This window comes from Zonotrichia albicollis, chromosome 8 (genome assembly GCF_047830755.1).
Source record: "Zonotrichia albicollis isolate bZonAlb1 chromosome 8, bZonAlb1.hap1, whole genome shotgun sequence".
Lineage (NCBI taxonomy): Eukaryota > Metazoa > Chordata > Aves > Passeriformes > Passerellidae > Zonotrichia > Zonotrichia albicollis.
Genome location: NC_133826.1, coordinates 16649774 through 16666263, shown reverse-complemented (window position 1 = coordinate 16666263; position 16490 = coordinate 16649774). Strand labels below are relative to the sequence as shown.

General features: G+C 41.1%; 1 protein-coding gene across 1 annotated transcript in view; it reads left to right on the top strand.

Moving 5' to 3' along the window:
- Positions 1–16490, top strand: part of TGFBR3 (transforming growth factor beta receptor 3) — a 108889-nt gene that overhangs the window by 47042 nt on the left and 45357 nt on the right. Inside the window, exon 4 of the mRNA XM_074546093.1 lies at positions 13705–13842. Within this exon, the coding sequence (XP_074402194.1) occupies positions 13705–13842 (138 nt within the window). The remainder of the gene's footprint in view (positions 1–13704; positions 13843–16490) is intronic.

The window sequence follows — 16490 nt, the reverse complement described above, 5'->3', positions numbered from 1 at the left end:
CACTTCTGTGTTACGGTAGAAATCTGGTAAATATAAGCTCATATCATGAAATATTGTTATCACATTTATGATCTTTAAGGAATTTGTTTGTATTTTAATTCATTAATCCCATGGGGATGAAATCTTGTATGTTGAGACTGGGAATGTCTTCTTTCTTCAAGTAAGAACCTCCACAGTTCCAATCTCTTTCAAATATTTCTTAGAAATGTCTTTTATCACAATTCATATTTGGCCATGCTTTATCATAGGAAATAGAATACGGGTGCATGTAATAGCCTCAAGTGTTTATATTGAACTTGGCAAGAAAAATGCAAGCCTTTTTTGTTTGTTTTATTTGATCAAATATTCCTGGGGAAGTGAGTGCGTGTGTGTATTTCTGTACTGATCTGAGTCTCAGCTGAATGCCAGGAACTACTGCACTCTTACAATAACTTTCTCTTTGGCTTTGGGTATCTTCACTGCTTCAGTTTCTCAGTTTTTGGAAAAGAGATAGTTGCTTCCTCATGGAGCTGTTTGTTCTGAGGAAGAATTATTGTTTGCAGAGTAACTTGGAAACTCTAGAAATTTGCACCAGAAAAATGTGTATAGAAGAGCATAAGATTATTTTTAAATCAAAGTCACTCTTCTAGTATATTATCAAGTCCTGAATAAATGGAGGATTCTTTTCTTATGCCTGTTGGTTGAATCTCCCTGAGCTTCTTTGGGCACACAGTTACAATTGAAATAGTTAACAGGAGGGAGGAGGGGCATATGAAGTTAATCTCATGTGAATACTTAGGATTGAATACATATGAATACATGGAATCAGAGTGCCTGGCAATGGATTCACTATTGTTTTCGTGGACATCCTCATCCTCAAAAACTTTGAGATGTTATGCCTGATACAGATGTTTAACATGTGTTCTATGAAACGAAGGCAGGAAAACTCAGGACTTGTCTTTATTTTATAATTTTGAATAATGCTACTGAGGCTGTAATAATTTGATGGACCTTTTTCCTCATGTTTAATCAGTGCTACTCGGCAAAAAGTTAACAATAACAACTTTAAAATTTTCTTTGAGAGTAAACATGATATTAAAATGGCTGTTAGCTCCTGGAATAGGCTAGTTGTAATAGGCTGATCCTGAATTCAGGATAATTTTTCTGTGTCACAGTGTTTTTGGTTTTTACAATTTTGAAGATCTAGGTGAAGGTGGTGAAAACCCAGTTCATGTTGCCTATTATGCTGCATATTTACTGTATTTCTCAATGTGTTTGTTTTAACTGTTTTCAGAAGTTTAATACTACAACAGCTATACCCAAGGCTATGTAAGGGAAAAATGTTTTGTTTCATGCTCAGGCATCCAGAGATCCAGGAACAGCCTTGAGATTCAGCTCAGATAAAGGGGCCACTTTCTGGGCATATTTAAAACATGCTGACCTGCAGTACCAGAGTCATGGTCAGAGGGAGCCTGGAGGTCATGTGCTGACCGCAGGCAGGAAGGGAATTCAAGGTTTGTTACTTGACAGCTGGAGTTAGTGAGGATTTTGTTACCTATTCATTTGTTTGAATAGATACACAGTGCTGCACGGGGGTATATTTAGTATTTCTGGTAGGTCAAAGGCCTTTGCTTTGAAGAAAAGTAGTTGCTGCTTTAGAAAAAGAAGCTTTGAGAGATAAAACAAAGCACTGTGCCTCTGCCAAGGTACAAACAAATTCTGAACTTAGCAACAGTGTTTTTCTTTTCTTGCCTCTTGACTTTCTGACCACCTTAGCTTGGCAGCAGTTGTGGATCTCTAGCTCTAGCAGCAGACCTGCATGTTTCAATGCATGTTCAGGGGTTTTGAACATGCAAAACCCCTCTTCAGCTGGCCAGGTCTCTTGTTATACTGAGCCCATCAAGGTTAATTTGGTCACTTCACCCGTTACTCCTTGTTCCTTGATGACGTGTGGCTCATGAAGTTGTGCAGATGCAACATAATCAGTCATCCTGGGTATACAGAATAACAATGGAAAGGGACTTTGGCCACCTGCAGGACTCTCTGTCAAATTTAAGGTTGACTACTGCTTTTTATTGTAATTATTTTGCATGGTGTTTTGTGAGGGAAGGGTGCCACTTAAGAAGGTTGAGAATGGGAAGTCCAGATGAATTACTGCTTCCACCAGTGCTCTGTGGCAGTGAGGTCTCAGAGTCAAGCTGTGAGTGATGCTGTGGCAAATGTACTCCAGGAACACCCTGTATTTGTTCCTTGGAAAGCAGGAGTTCCTCATCACATGCATCTTTGATCCTGGGTAATTTCCAAAGTTTGTGGTAGCTCCACTGGCTCACCAGAATGGTTTCACAGGCTGCTGTTTTACTCCCTTTATGCACAGCCATGCCCAAGAGCCCAGCTGGAGTACTGGACTAAATCAGAAGATAAAGTACATTATAGACCTTATAAAGCCTTAAAAGTAGTGGAAGCATGTGCCACAGAAGTCATAATCATTCAGTGTCTCAGGTAACTCCATGTCTGCTGAAAGCTGCATCTCCCATGCAGCTGATACATTAAATTAACTTAATGTCTTAATTGCCTTCAGGATGAACATAGCATTACCATATTTTTAAGAAAATAGAGTTTGCTTGTTGTTTGAAAGCCTTTACAATGCTCTTTCTCCTCTCTGTTAGCACTTGGAGGCATCTGTGCTTGCATAAAATATCACCTTTTTTAATGTGGCTTTTTCATCTTGTTTGTCTGGACTGCAGTCTTTGCATGTTGTTTTTAGCCAGCTCAGGATTTGCTGGTCACTGGATTTGGCAGTCCTTTCATGTTCTGCCCACCAGAACTGCCAGAGGAAGTCCTGTGTTGGCCAGAGGAGTCTGTTTGTACAGAGCCTTATGTCCTGCAGGAGCGTGGCTGGACGCGTGTCTGCCTTAAAGAGGCAGCAGTGACATCTCATGACTTGGAAAGCACTGTGCAAAGCCTCGCTATTTTCTGTTTTTAGAAATGGGGCTGTTTGCTGTGTGCAGAAGTGAGCCCTGTTCTCAGTTGAGGGAGCTGTGTGGAGCGGTGGCTGAAGCCCTGCCAGGGCCTACCACAGAACACTAGCGGCTTCAGAAGGAAAAACGTCACTGTGAGTTTTCTGGCTGCTCACAGTTTTGGGTTTTGCTGACTGCTGCTTAAAATGTTGTGTTGGAAGCTGTAAACTGGACCCTTGTTTTCCTCTGAGGCAAGATGCAGCAGGTACTGCTGTGCTCTTGCAGGGCTGTAGAGAGCAAGAAGGCTGCTGCTGTTTACTGGATGGGCTCTTCCTGTCTCTCTGAGGCTTGGATGTGTGAGCACACTGTGCACGTGGGCTCACACAGTTCTTTCAGGCAGATGTATGTTGATTTTTGATCATAGACTGTGATTTGTGTTCATGGTCTCCAGTTTCCTCAAAGCCTCTGAAATGTCTTCTTTATAAGTTACTGCTTTGTCTGTAATTACTTTCTCCAAGAAAAGATAATTAAGGAAACGATGACATTTCCAGGAGTCCATCTATATCCCAAACTCCATGGTCAGGTTCCAGTCTAGCTTTGGGCTCATGCATGTATGTGTGAGATATTGGAGCAACATTTGTCAGGAAGGTTCATATTTATGTTGTTCTCTAGAGTGTCTGTTTGAACCAAAAGCTGGAATTAATGAAGTCGTTCTTCTTCAGCCTCCCAGTGCAGGGGAAAATTTCCAACATAAATTGTGTGGAGCTTGCCCTGCCTGACAGCCATGCTCCTGAATCAGCTGAAAAAGTAAAACCATGTTGTGGCAAGATAGAAGAACAACAAATGTTTTAATTGGTTGGGTGTTTTTATGTTGATCTTGCTTTTGATAACACTCAAGTGTTGTGTTTCTCTAGAAGAGTCTCTTATTTTCCCTGTGAAACATAAGCAGTGTACTTATACAGTAGCAAGCACTAAACTACTTTAGTGATTCATTAGTGCAGCTCTGTAGTTTCTGCTGGGTGTCTAGCATCTCATTTGTTGAAAATACAGGCAGTGGAAACTTGTGTTTACCTGAAATAGCCTGTGTAGATTAGTTTAGAAAGCTCCAAATGCATTTAAGGAAACAGTCCTGGCAGATACTTGTCATATGTCTTTTATCTCTCAGTTTAAGCAGCTTTTTCTTTGGGACAGGAGCTGCTTTTTAGTAGGTAATACTCATATATCCTCTGACATAGTTAACTGCCTCCATATCCATTTTTTCTCTTCAGGGCACTGGACACCTGTTACACAGCTATTTAGTAATAGTTTAGGGCAGGGGTGGGAGAAGGTAAAGCAAATTAAAATTTGCAGCTCAGGCAATGCACTGAAGGAAAACTTAGATCTGCAATATATGTACAAATAAATGTGGACTAGAAAATTACCTGGTAATTTGTTTCATTTCTGCATGAGTTTTCTACCTTAATTATTAAAGTAATTAATAATGTGATGGTATAGTGTGATGGTACCATTTTTGAATAGGCCACTAGCAACAGTAGGGGAGAAGTTGTAGTGTACAGGGACAGATCCTCTGCGCTTTAACAGATCTAAAGCCAACAAGGAATTTTCCCACAAAAGAAGACTGTCCCCTCAGGATTCATTGTTTGCCATGTGAATGGTATTGACATCTACTGATTTATGCAAAGCTGAGCAAAGCACTGTGTTTTGGGAAGCCTGGCTGATCTGCAGAAGGGCACATGGCACAAATGGTTTCACTTAATCTTTGGGAGCCTGAGCATCTCGATCAGGTCACAGACAGAATGGGCAAAAGGGTCCCATCTTTGCACTGATGGGCATCAGTTTTCTATTGACCAAAACATGGGGCTGGTCACTGTGGGCAGCCCTTGCTCTGCAGGTGACCACAGTGGGGATTGTTGTGTGAGAGTTACATTTGGTTGGCAAAGCTGAGCAGAATTGTGTGTGCAGAGACTGCTTTCTTTGCTGCAGACAGAAGTTTTTGAAAAATCTTCTTTTTCAGGAAGAAAGAGAATTCTGGTTCTCAAAGCATGTAATGTTTAACACATTCAGTGAAAATTGAATTGATATGTGTATGCACAGGGGAAGCTGGCATTTGTATAATTCAGGTAACAAAGCTAACATAGGTGGTATGTGTATGATATCTACATAAAATTTATCAGTACACACTTTGGTTGCACTTTCAAGATGATAGTTACAGAGCTGTCTCAGTATGACTTATGATAATACATTTATTGCCCTTTGTGTTCTGTCCTTATATCCACCTTAAACCTTCAAGTTTTTTTACTGTTATTATTCTTGCACTGTGAAAGTCATACCCCTTTCTATTGCAAATAGGACTTCAATAACTGTCCTGCATATTTGCCAGGTTATTTGTGTCAGGAATAGCTTTTATTATCTGGGTATTTGCATAAATTATTAGCATTTGGCTGCTTCAGCTTAGAATGACAATTTAGGAACATCAGAAATTAATTTGCTATGTTTTTGTCAGAAAATAAATGATGTGAGTAAGCTCTGGGCAGAAATAGCCCAATGTTTTCATGAAGCTAGAAGAACTGTTTTGTAATGTCTCCTTGTGTCAGAATTTTTTAAAGTTATGTGAGCTGTGGTGCTTTCTGAACAGGCACTGCATTGCCAGTAGAACCTTACCAGCATGGTTGCCTGCTCTTCCACTTCTGAGGAGCAAGTATCACTGGTGCAGGAAACTACCAGTTATGAACCAGACAGACAACTCTGCTGCCAGGAACAGAGCAGTATGTTTAATGTCATACAGCATACTCATCTGGCACATGATGTCTTTGATAATGTTATAGTACTAAATTTTGTTTGTAATTTGATTTTTTTGGTCTGTTGCGGGGAGCAGCTGATTTACAAGCCACAGGAGGAGATCTAAATGTGCTGCAATTCCATCCTATTACACAGACCCTCAGCTTGGTCATTTAATACTGGGGCAAGAAACATACCAGAGCTTACACTGGAGGCAGATAATTTTTGACTGTGCTGCAGGCCTTTAGGCTTTTGTTCTAAAGGGCTCTCTCTCACCCAACTGTTAGATACAAGTATGAAGTCAGTGTATGGGCAGGTCAGTTTTCTAGCTGTTCCTGAAGCCTTAGGTCTTCATTAAAAACAATGTGCTGCTCTACAGGGAATAGGTGCCAAACTCAAGGGTGATGCTTCATCCCTACTGAAGGTGAAAGGACTTTGTTTAGTTCATGTCTTGAACACATGTTTTGGGGCTGTCCTTTAATGGCTGAGGTCAGTTGGTCTATTCAGCCTAGGGAAGAGGAGACTGAGGGGAGACCATATGACATTCTACAACTTCCTCATGAGGGGAAGAGATGGCCAGGCACTGATCTCTTCTCTGCAGTGACCAGTGACAGGACCCAAGATAATGGCCTGAAATTGTGTCAGTGGAGGCTTAGGTTGGATGTTAGAAAAAGGTTCTTCACTCAGTGAGTGGCTGGGCACTGGAACCCCCAGGGAAGTGGTCGCAGCCTTAAGTCTAACAGAGTTCAAGAAGTGTTTGGACAACATTCTCAGGCACAGGGTGTGACTCTTGGGGATGGTGCTGTGCAGGGCCAGGAGTTGGACTCAGTAATCACTGAGGGTCCCTTCCAACTCAGCTTGTTCTGTAATTCTCTGATTTTCCTCTGAATTGTTATTAATGGGAACAACATGCATAATTCAGAATAATTTGTTAGTGGATGTTGGCATGTTCATGTGCTGTAGGACTTGACTTTTAAGCTCTTTGTGTCTAGCACAGCACACCCTGACCTTTATCCCCTATTGTAGGACAAACGAGGGTGAAGGGAAAAGGAGTTTTCAAACACCTACTTAATGAAGAGAGTGCAGTGGGCCACAGGTCATAGTTGGGCAGTCCTTATCAACTTTTCTGTTTTCTTATCTTCTTTTTTATGGAGCCTAGTTTTCCAGTCTGGGTGGTAGATTGTAACAGTCAAGAGATTGTGCAAGAGTATTCTCTCTTCCATGAAGTAATGTATGGGACCTCATCTGTCTCTGGTTTAGTGCCAGTAGCTTCAGTGGAATTATGCCAGAGGTGAATCTTTCCCATGATTTTTAAAACTGAGCTATAACTGCTGTTTAGTCAATCTGGTTCTCTAGTACTGTGTGGGCGAGAAGGTCCAGGCAATGCCAATCTATTTGCAGTTGTGTACTTAGGGTAAAATAAGCAAAGGGTTGATTTTAAAATAGGGTGTTACATGAGCCTTGGAAATGAACTTCAGTCCCCATGTACCTGGGTAGATGCTACCTGGGACTCAGATCCATTCCCTAAGGACTGAGTTGTGCCTCATCCTGGAAGTAGGAACAGGTCTTTCCTTCCCTTGTGCCTCGTGCATCGCAGCTCCCTCCCTGCTCTCTCCCACAGGGACAGGTCCCTGCCCCAGCAGCATCCATGAGCGCTGCTCTGGCACAGAGAGGGTGGCATGGTGTGGCCCTGGCACGGACTGGGAAGGTGGCACATGGTTGGGTTCTGTGGGAGAAAAAGTAACTCTGTAGGTATGAGTGCTTGCTTTTAGTGCCATTGCAGTTTCCCTGCAGTTAGTGGTTTCTTTGATACTGTTTTGCAGATCTTCTGATTGCTGAGGTGAGTTTTCAAAAATTGGTGCTTGCCCTGTCTGAACAAAGAGTCTGTGTTGGAGAACCTTCCCAGAAGGGAAGCAGTAGGATCTTGTGCACTTTTAGGAGCCTGTTTATACAATAATTTGATTTAAGAATGCAAATATGTAACCCTGAGAGCAAAGTTACATTCAAGCAGTAACACCATGTGAACATATTTTAAGTTTCTTGGAAAAATCAGCAAACTCTCTCTCAGAAACTGTTGGCTCTCAAAAGCTGGATATTGTGATCTACTATAGCTGGCTTGGTATCAAATCTGTAACACAATATTCAGGCAGCATAGCAAAACTATGAGGGGGAGGAAAAAACAGTATTTCATTTTGAATCACAATCCCTGTCTAAAGAGTGTGCTTTTTCTAGACTTTTATTTGGAGAAGAAAAGGATCCTTCCCAAAGTACTTGATAAACACTTCTGAAAAGTGGTGCAGTACCAGATCTCACCAGTTGAGTTGGATTAATGGATTAATCCTTAACTGAATACTGTTATGGCCAATGTACTAACATTATATTTTTTTCTAGTGAATTTCAGTAGAAATTCCAAATCTCCTATACTGATAGACACAAGTGAACTGTAAAAATAAGTTTCTCCATATTAATTTCTTTGACTTGTAATATCAGAATAAACTGTGTTCTATAAATATTGTATTAACAAAAGGAGTGAAAGCACTTAGGACAGAGATAGGTGTAAATTTTCATATTTCAGCTCTAAATTTTGCCTGCTTTGAATGAGTTAATTTAATCTTTGCAGCAGAGTAATGAGTTAAGATGTCGTAAATCTGTCTTTACTGCATCACTTATAAGTCAGAAAATGTACTTATGTGATCTGAGAGTTAAAATTCTTTTTTTCTTCTTTTTTAGAGAACAGCTGTCCAAGCCTAGACAGTGTAATTCAATACAACACCACATATTTTGTCCTGGCTTTTTAGCACAGATTTGTAATGGTTGTTTTGGAAAATGTGCTATGGATTTATCTGAAGGTCTTCATGCCGGAATAGTTAATTCAACCTTACAAATCCTTGGCACTTAGCTTTCATCTTTTTAGAGCAAAACAGAGAGCCTGTGATTTGATGCCTTGAAGTCAGCAAAACAAAATGGTACTTTAACAGCAGCATTTACTTTGATCAGTTTTCAGCATTTGTGTCCTTGCCTTTCACGTAGTACAAATTGCTTTAGCAGAGCAGCGGGGCAGGAGCCCGTGGACTGTTTTTGTAGTTGGTTTCTGTGGTGATCCTCAGCCTTCCATGAAACTGATCTCTGGGGACAGGAGCCTCTGCAGCCGCCTTAGCCTTGCTGCTGCTGGAGCCCTGGAGGAGCTGTGCAGAGCGGGCAGCCAGCAGTGACCTGCAGGGTCTGGCTCAGCAGTGCCCGCACAGCTTTGGTGGGCACTGTGCCCGTGGAGGGCAAATGCATTCCAGCCAACAGGGCACAGGCTTGGGGCTTCACAGCCCCCTTGGACCTGGATGCTTTAAAGAGCAATCTGTACGTTTTGTTCTGAGATTTTCAGAATAGCTGAAGTCTGTCATTTTCAGCTATGACCAAATCCTTGTATTCCTCACAAGTTAGTCATGTATTATTTGGAGGAGTGTGTGCCAAAGGGGGCCAGACACCAGTCTGAAGAGGAGCTTCCTCTGACAAACAGCTGCTGAAGTTGAACCTTGCTGAGAGAGCCGTTGCTGACACACATGCCCAGAAGGTCTGGCCTAGCTTTCGATTGCACAATGAAAGTGTTGGCTGTGCAGCAGCTTTGTGATCAGATGAGCCCTTCACTGGGAGTGAGGAATGTGTTGGACCACATTGACTTATTTTCCTGTACTGTTGTGGTGCTGTCTGCTTGGGTAATATACTGTCTCTTAATATGTTTTTAAAGTATTATGGGCAAAGCAATAGCAGCTTTTTAAATGGACTAGGAGAGCTAAAATGCCCAAGCCCATTTAATGATTCTGGTTCATTTTCTTTTGGTGTTGTTTGACCAAAATGGTCACAGACCTGTCTGAGCCGCAGAAGACTTTGAATCAAGTAGTATGTTGTTGAGAAATACCAATGTGTGTACCTTATAAGCTTGTTTGAAAATCTAGGAATGGGTGGAGGATGTCCCTTTTTGGATCTCTGATTTTTTTTTTTTTTTTTAAAGCTTATGTGGGAGTTTTAGAAAAAAGTTAGGAACTTGACTACAGAGTTCACCGAGTTCAGAGTTTCACACCGTGTCTTCAAAACACTTTTTGCAGCACTGAACACACATAGGATTAGTTTCTGATGGAGTTTCTGGGCAAGATTTCCATAAATATTGAGTAATATGAATTTTGCCAGTGAAAATACAAAAAGAAAGGGAAAATTTGTAGTTATCTCTTGTGCTATTAATTAGAAACTTTTTTTTTTCTGGTGGTTTAAAGCAATTGAGTATCCTTCTGTCAGTTTGTGTTGTGTTCTAAAAGTACTGTGAACTGTAGCCATGAGAAAGGATGTGTCTTGAATAGTTCTTGAGCTAAGATGAGACAGAAAGGTGTCCAGGGGAGGGGGATCACTTGGGGCTTAGCTAATACATGGTATAACTAGAGCCACAGTGGGGACACTGCAGCAGAAATGGTGTTTTGTTCAGATTGCTGTAGGGAGAGTAGGGATGGGGATCTTCCTGTGCAGTGCTGTGGATGGAGACAGCCATGCCAGAAATTAGCAAAGGGACAAGTCAGTGGGAGCACAGCTGTGACAGCAGAAAGCTCAGCAAGGCACAGCTAAAGAACTTGTGCTTGTGTTGATGTCATAACTTTTAACACCTTAGAGTCCTGTTAAGCCTTTCAATCTCTGAAGCAGGAGTGGGAAGAGGCATTTAAATGTCTCTGATGCATATTAAAAGTCCAGGCTTTCACCTGGACTCTGCAGTTCAAACCACCCTCCCTCACATTACCACCTCTCTGGTGAGCTGTTCTGACCATGCCTGCTGTACTTGGACTGAAATTTCCCTGTGATACCCACTGACTGTAGTTATGCAGTGTAAAAAACCCAATGCTTGGCAGCAGGGTTTTGGTGTAAAGATCTTGGGTGCTGGTAACTCTCCAGCAGTTTGCTTGAAAAATTTGAAAAACTTGGTTGAAAAAGATGCATTATATACATCTTTAATTTTACAAGCTGAGGGAATAGCAACTACAAAGTCTGATAGCAGACCCAGTTGCGAAGAGTCTCTGATTTTCTCACTAAGGCAGTATGATTGCTCTGTGTGCTCTCATGTGACTAAAACAACAGGAAGAAATCTTCATGAATTCTAAAACATCTGTCTTGTCTGATAGATGTTGGTTTTGAACAAATTTGTCTGAGATCAGTTGAAACAGAGGTACTTCTCCATGTCCTTATTACCCAAAGGACTTGGCCTAGCTATTTCTGAGATGAAGTTTTCAGAGTGTGTTGCATGTATTGTATTATTTCTGCTTTTAATAAATAATGGAGGTTTTAAATAGCAAAAATTTTTTGAAGTTTCTAATAAGAGCCATATCTTTTACATTGACGTGCCATTTTGACAAAAACACAGCCAGGATGCAAGGCAAAGGTGAGTCCTCCTGTTGGCCAGTGCAAGAGCATTGTTACTAGTTTTTATTCTTGGTTATTTAAGCATATTAACTATATTATAAGTAATTTCATCAATATCTTGCATCAAAGGAAATCAGTTATTATTTGGCATGGAAATACGTTGGATGCACTTTATGCCATTTGAAGCTAAAAAAATCATCATGGAATTTGAGCTCATATTTCTGAGATCAGAAGTTCAAAAGATATAACTAGACTATTTTACTAAACTGAGATTACAGTGTTTTTATTGTTTTGTGAGAAAACATAAGCCTAGAACAAGGTAATTACATTTAATAGTTTTAACAGCTTATTATTAATTAGTAGTGATTATAGCTGAAAAGCCACAAGAATTAATGAAAGCTGTTTAATTGTCATTAATTTAATAGTAGTTCTAAACACTTTTTCCTTTTTCCTTTCACCTCTCCATTTCTAGACAAATGCAAAACAAAGCAGGAGTCTTGTAAAATGAATTATTTCTCTCTTATTTTCAGGTAACAGAGCTACTTTGGCTCTATAGCTGGTAGACCAAAGCAGTTTCTGTAGCTAAGAATGTGGCTGTTTGGCATTTCAGGTCTCTGTCCTCCCATTAGAATTGAGAGCACTACCACCCTGCACTTTGCTAAAATGAGAAAGAATAAAATACTTTAGAGGCAGAAAATAGAGGGAAATGTGGTTCTTGGTAGTCTGTTGTACTTGGTGTGTTCTTTATGAGATGTGTTCTGTGCTGGAGAGGCCAGGTGGTGCCAGAGGCGGCTGCAGGAGCAGGAGACGGCACTGCCTGACCTTCCTGCAGGCAGGGCTGTCACTGCCCAGCTGTGCCACCAGAGGAGCTCCTTCTTTAGGGCAGCTTGGCTTTAGTACAAATATGGATCTACTCGGTTTTCCAATGACTTCAATCAAGCTTAACAAAGAGGAGGACAGAGATGTCCTGGTACTCCCAGAGATGTGTGTGTGGGGTATGATGTCTGTTGCTGTGGGGGCTGGAGACACCTTTGGTCACTGGCATTTCAGAATCTGGTGCAACCAGTTAGTGTGAGAGCACAGCCAGCTGTTTGCTAGCTTTCTTGCAAGTTCTTAAGTAGTGATAAAAGGTCTTTCTGCTGTCCTCTGGGTGTCTCAGACCTGACACCAGGGCCTGGCTTTGACTTTATAGTGAATGGTGAACTTTTCAAGGTGAAATAAATTTAAAAAAAAAAGGAAAAATGCAAAAAACCAACCAATCAAAGGAAAAAACCCAAACAAAGCAAACTCACCAAACTAAAACCACCATACTGTCTATTTTGGAAAATATTTTCAAGAGTAATAGGTACCTAGTTTTCAATTTGGTCTCTAGCTTTCTTTTAGCTAGTTTACTGGATGAATCTCCATTTACTTTACTGGTAAACTAATGGTTGTTTGCCACTATATAAGAATCATGCAATGAACTAACTATACATAGTCCCTCTTCTCTATCTCAAATATCCTTTTAATTTCTCTAGCAGGATACAGAATTAATTGTGAATTATCTTTGTGCTCATTTCTGTTTGCCGCCATTCAAACTGGTGGTTGTTCATGTTTGCTTCCTCTGTACTTTTTTTAGAAGGAGCTGTGATTGTCAGGGAACCTGCCTGTCACCAGTGTGGTGGGACATCAGCTTCCCTGCTCAGTCTGGGGTAGATCATCTCTCCATTGCACACTAGAGGTTTCTTCTGTAATGTGGGCTGAAGTATCAAGCTAAATCCTGACTGCTTAAACAGCTTATTAGGTACCACAAAAACCACTGTAATATCAATTGCAAGTCTGTATATGCTAAAAAAGGCCAGGCTGTGCTGTCTTGTGTTTGGTTATGGTTTTGTCCAACACTGAGCCCTTTCTAGAAGGGCAGTGCTGGGGTACGAGGAGCTGGGCAGGAAGGACTTCCAGCAACTGCAAACTGGTTGTTTCAAAGCCACTTCTAACAGGTTGCCTCACTTCCATGATGTCCACTCCAATTTCCTCAGATCATTTACCCTGTGTATCTTTTTAACCTCTGAGCACAGGCATTTTCTTTCCCTAGTGTGCGTTAAAATTTCTTTTGGAATTCCTTCCATAAAGTAATGTAGTGCTTGCTTGTGTTTCTGGATTTGTTCCTCCTGGTTTTTGTTTGTTTAGTTTTATTTGTTTTGCAGGCTAGATTTATGTCCTTAACAGAATCAGCAGATGAGGTTTTATACTCTAAGCCAGCCTTGTAGACTACCATCTAGAAACCAGCAATCAGAGTTTGCTTTGCAATTCTTTTTATCTCCTTGTTCTCCAACTCTCAGCTTAGTGGTTTGACCTTTTGCAGAAGATATTTTTCATCAGCATTTGCCAAGCTTTTCTTTTTAGCAGTGCTCTGAAAGCATAGAGCACAAATGTTAACTATTTCATATTTTATTTTCTCTGTGCTCCGTTGACTGACTTTTGTGAAAGTAGATTTGTCTTTAATCTTGAGTCAAGAGGTCTGAATGCTAAGAGTCATAATATGTATATATATAAATTACCTTTGATTCATTGTTTCAAATTCCAGGAAGTATTCACATATTTCTGTGTTTTTCTGTAGGTCACATTACATTTGAATCCAATTTCATCAGTGCATATTCATCAGAAGCCTCTGGTGTTTCTTCTCAACTCTCCTTTGCCTTTGGTCTGGAAGCTAAAAACAGAAAGATTGGCACCTGGAATCCGAAGAGTTTTCTTTGTAAGTGTACACAGTCCTCTGGCCTGCTCTCTGTCATAGCTGCTTGTCACATAAGCATGGAGTTAATGGTATTCATTTGGAAAATTTTCAAACTTAAATTAAAAAAAAAAGTTAAGAGAGGGTCAAGTTTCATTGTAGGGCTCTGGGGAACAGTTAGATGGTAGGGCAAAGCAGTTTGGAAAAAGTAGCCTATTACTTGTTATGTGAATTTAAGGAAAGGAAAGCAAAACTGCTTTTCAGAATCTGCACGTCATATAACTATTAATACTAACAGCCATTAGAGTTGAAAAAGCTGTGAGGTTATCGCAGATTGCCAGTCCTGATTGGAAGTCCAACAGTACCATAAAGCAAAAAGCCTCAGAGCTATTGGAATTATTAAGAGTGGATGCTAATAGTGTGGTCTGTGACCAAAACAAAAATTTGTATCTATTGAGCTTGATATGTCCAGCTATGCTTTATGTCTCTGATGAAGTTTTGGTCTATTGAAATGACCAAGCTAAGCCCAGAATGAAGTCATTTTTATTTCTCAGAAAGACTGGAGCACTGCTTATAATGCAAGATCCAAATATTACCTAGTATTTGTAAATCATGTCCTTACAGTTTGCCAGGACATTCAAGTTTGCTATTTGTAGTGAAACAGACAAGTTGTTTGGATTAAATTTTTAATGCATGACATCATGTCTAATCATGAGTTGTCTTTATGAAAGTTGCAGCTTTCACTATATTCAACTCTAATTGCAGAACTAAACTTGATTATTTTTAGCGGTGTCCTTATAGGGCTTAATTTTGCTCCTCCAGCACAGCTGACAGTGGTAGGCAAGATTGTTTCTGCAGCACCCAGGGGGAACTCAGCTGTGTCACTGTGCTCAGCAGGACAGGAGGATGCACTGTGGCGCAGCATTAGAACTCTGAGAAGGGACACTGCTCTCTCAGTTGACCTGGTGTGCTGGTGACATGGTGGAGGGCACCAAGAGTTCTGTCACTTGCTGGACACTGCAAGCTTTCTGGAATTGTTTTTCTGTTTCCTGTCATCAAGCTGTCATATAAGAGTAGGAGTAGCCTTGATATTTTGAACTTCAAAGGACTCAGTCCTGTTTCCGGTGTATTACTGGTTGGTGCAAAGAATATGGCTCTGTTTTTATTCTAAGGTATTTACAATCTTAGGTTTTTCATTGGTGTTTGGGAGACTCATGACTGTTGTCTTCCTGTTCTGTGTCCTTAATGCAACCAGTACAGTTCTGGTCTGCTGAGAAAATGACCGAGGAACAACATGTGCAACAACAGTGTAACGAGTCCTCATTCCTCTTGAGGACAAAAGAAGCAGGATCTTTCATCAGATAATAAAGCCTTGGACTTACTTCCAGTTTAGTTTTGATCTCCTACAACACATCGTCACTCCTATTTCCTATCAACTAGTTTTTGTTCAGCTAGTTTGTGTTCTTCCTCTGCACCCAGGATTTTCCCTCTCCCCTTATCTTGCTCAGGGAATGGAGAGATGGCCTGCTGACACTCATGCATTTCTTCTCAGCTGATTGTGCTGAGCTTGCTTGGTTTGTCTCAGTGGGGTTTCAGCAGCCTGCATTAAGGCATAGGAGCAATAGGGATGTGCCTGAGGCCCTGACTGCCAAAACTGTACCATTAGATAAGTGTTTGCTGCAGAAAACTGTTTCAAGTGCTTCTGGTTACAAGCTCAGGCTTGAAGAGGTGAGCAGCAGCAGTCATGGATCTTGCCAAGCAAGACGTTGCCTGACCTCAAGAACTGCCATGGTGAACTTGGCCACTGATGCTGTAGGGAGGGGTGTACTGCTTCTCAGGTGGGGCAGGAATACCTGGTAGGCACTACAGGTTGGCTGCAGAGTTGAGGGGACTCAAATCAAATACCTCCTCTCACAACTCCATCTCCTAATCTCTGGTGGTCATGGTAAGGGCTGAATGCTGTGATGCCTGGTGCCATCCTGCCAGCCTGTGATGCTGGGATAATGCTGCTGCCCATGGGACCTTGCCTTTTTGTTGCAAGGGACTGAACTGGCTCTCAATGTTAACCCATCCCTGAATAGCTAGCTCTCCATAACAATTTTGGATCTCCTTAAGTGCTGTAAGAATTTGTGTAATTTTCCTTCCACCATGTTAAGATTTCTATTTTGCTTTCCTACAAAGAGCTCAAAGAACAAGATTGCATAATGCCAGGGTACTGATCCACCTTTACCTCTCCCACTTTAGTGTCTGTCATCCATCTCACTCCTAAAGTTCACTTTGTTTTTTCCCTAAGGTGATGTTTTTGCTGTAAACATAAGCTAACTTCAGCCTCTTACCATGGATTCATCAGCTTTCCCACTTTTCATGGCTCTGTTTCTCAGGGCATCTCAGGGTGATAAGCCATGAGGTTATGGGCTGAACAACTTTAAATGTGGTCACCATCTGTTGCTTTTCCACAGTTCCACCCTGCTCACAAGGACAAATGCATTGTTTTCCCAAAAGCTTTCTGAAAAAACAGCACAGAATCAGGTGGCACAGAAAACATGAAAAATGTGGAGGAAGTACTGGCAGCACCTGTAGGCAAGGGCAGTATGCCAAACAGAGATCAAGGGGCTCTAGTTCTGCAGAGAGCTGTTTGCCTGTGTTGAGCTGTGCTAATTTGCAACCCCTGA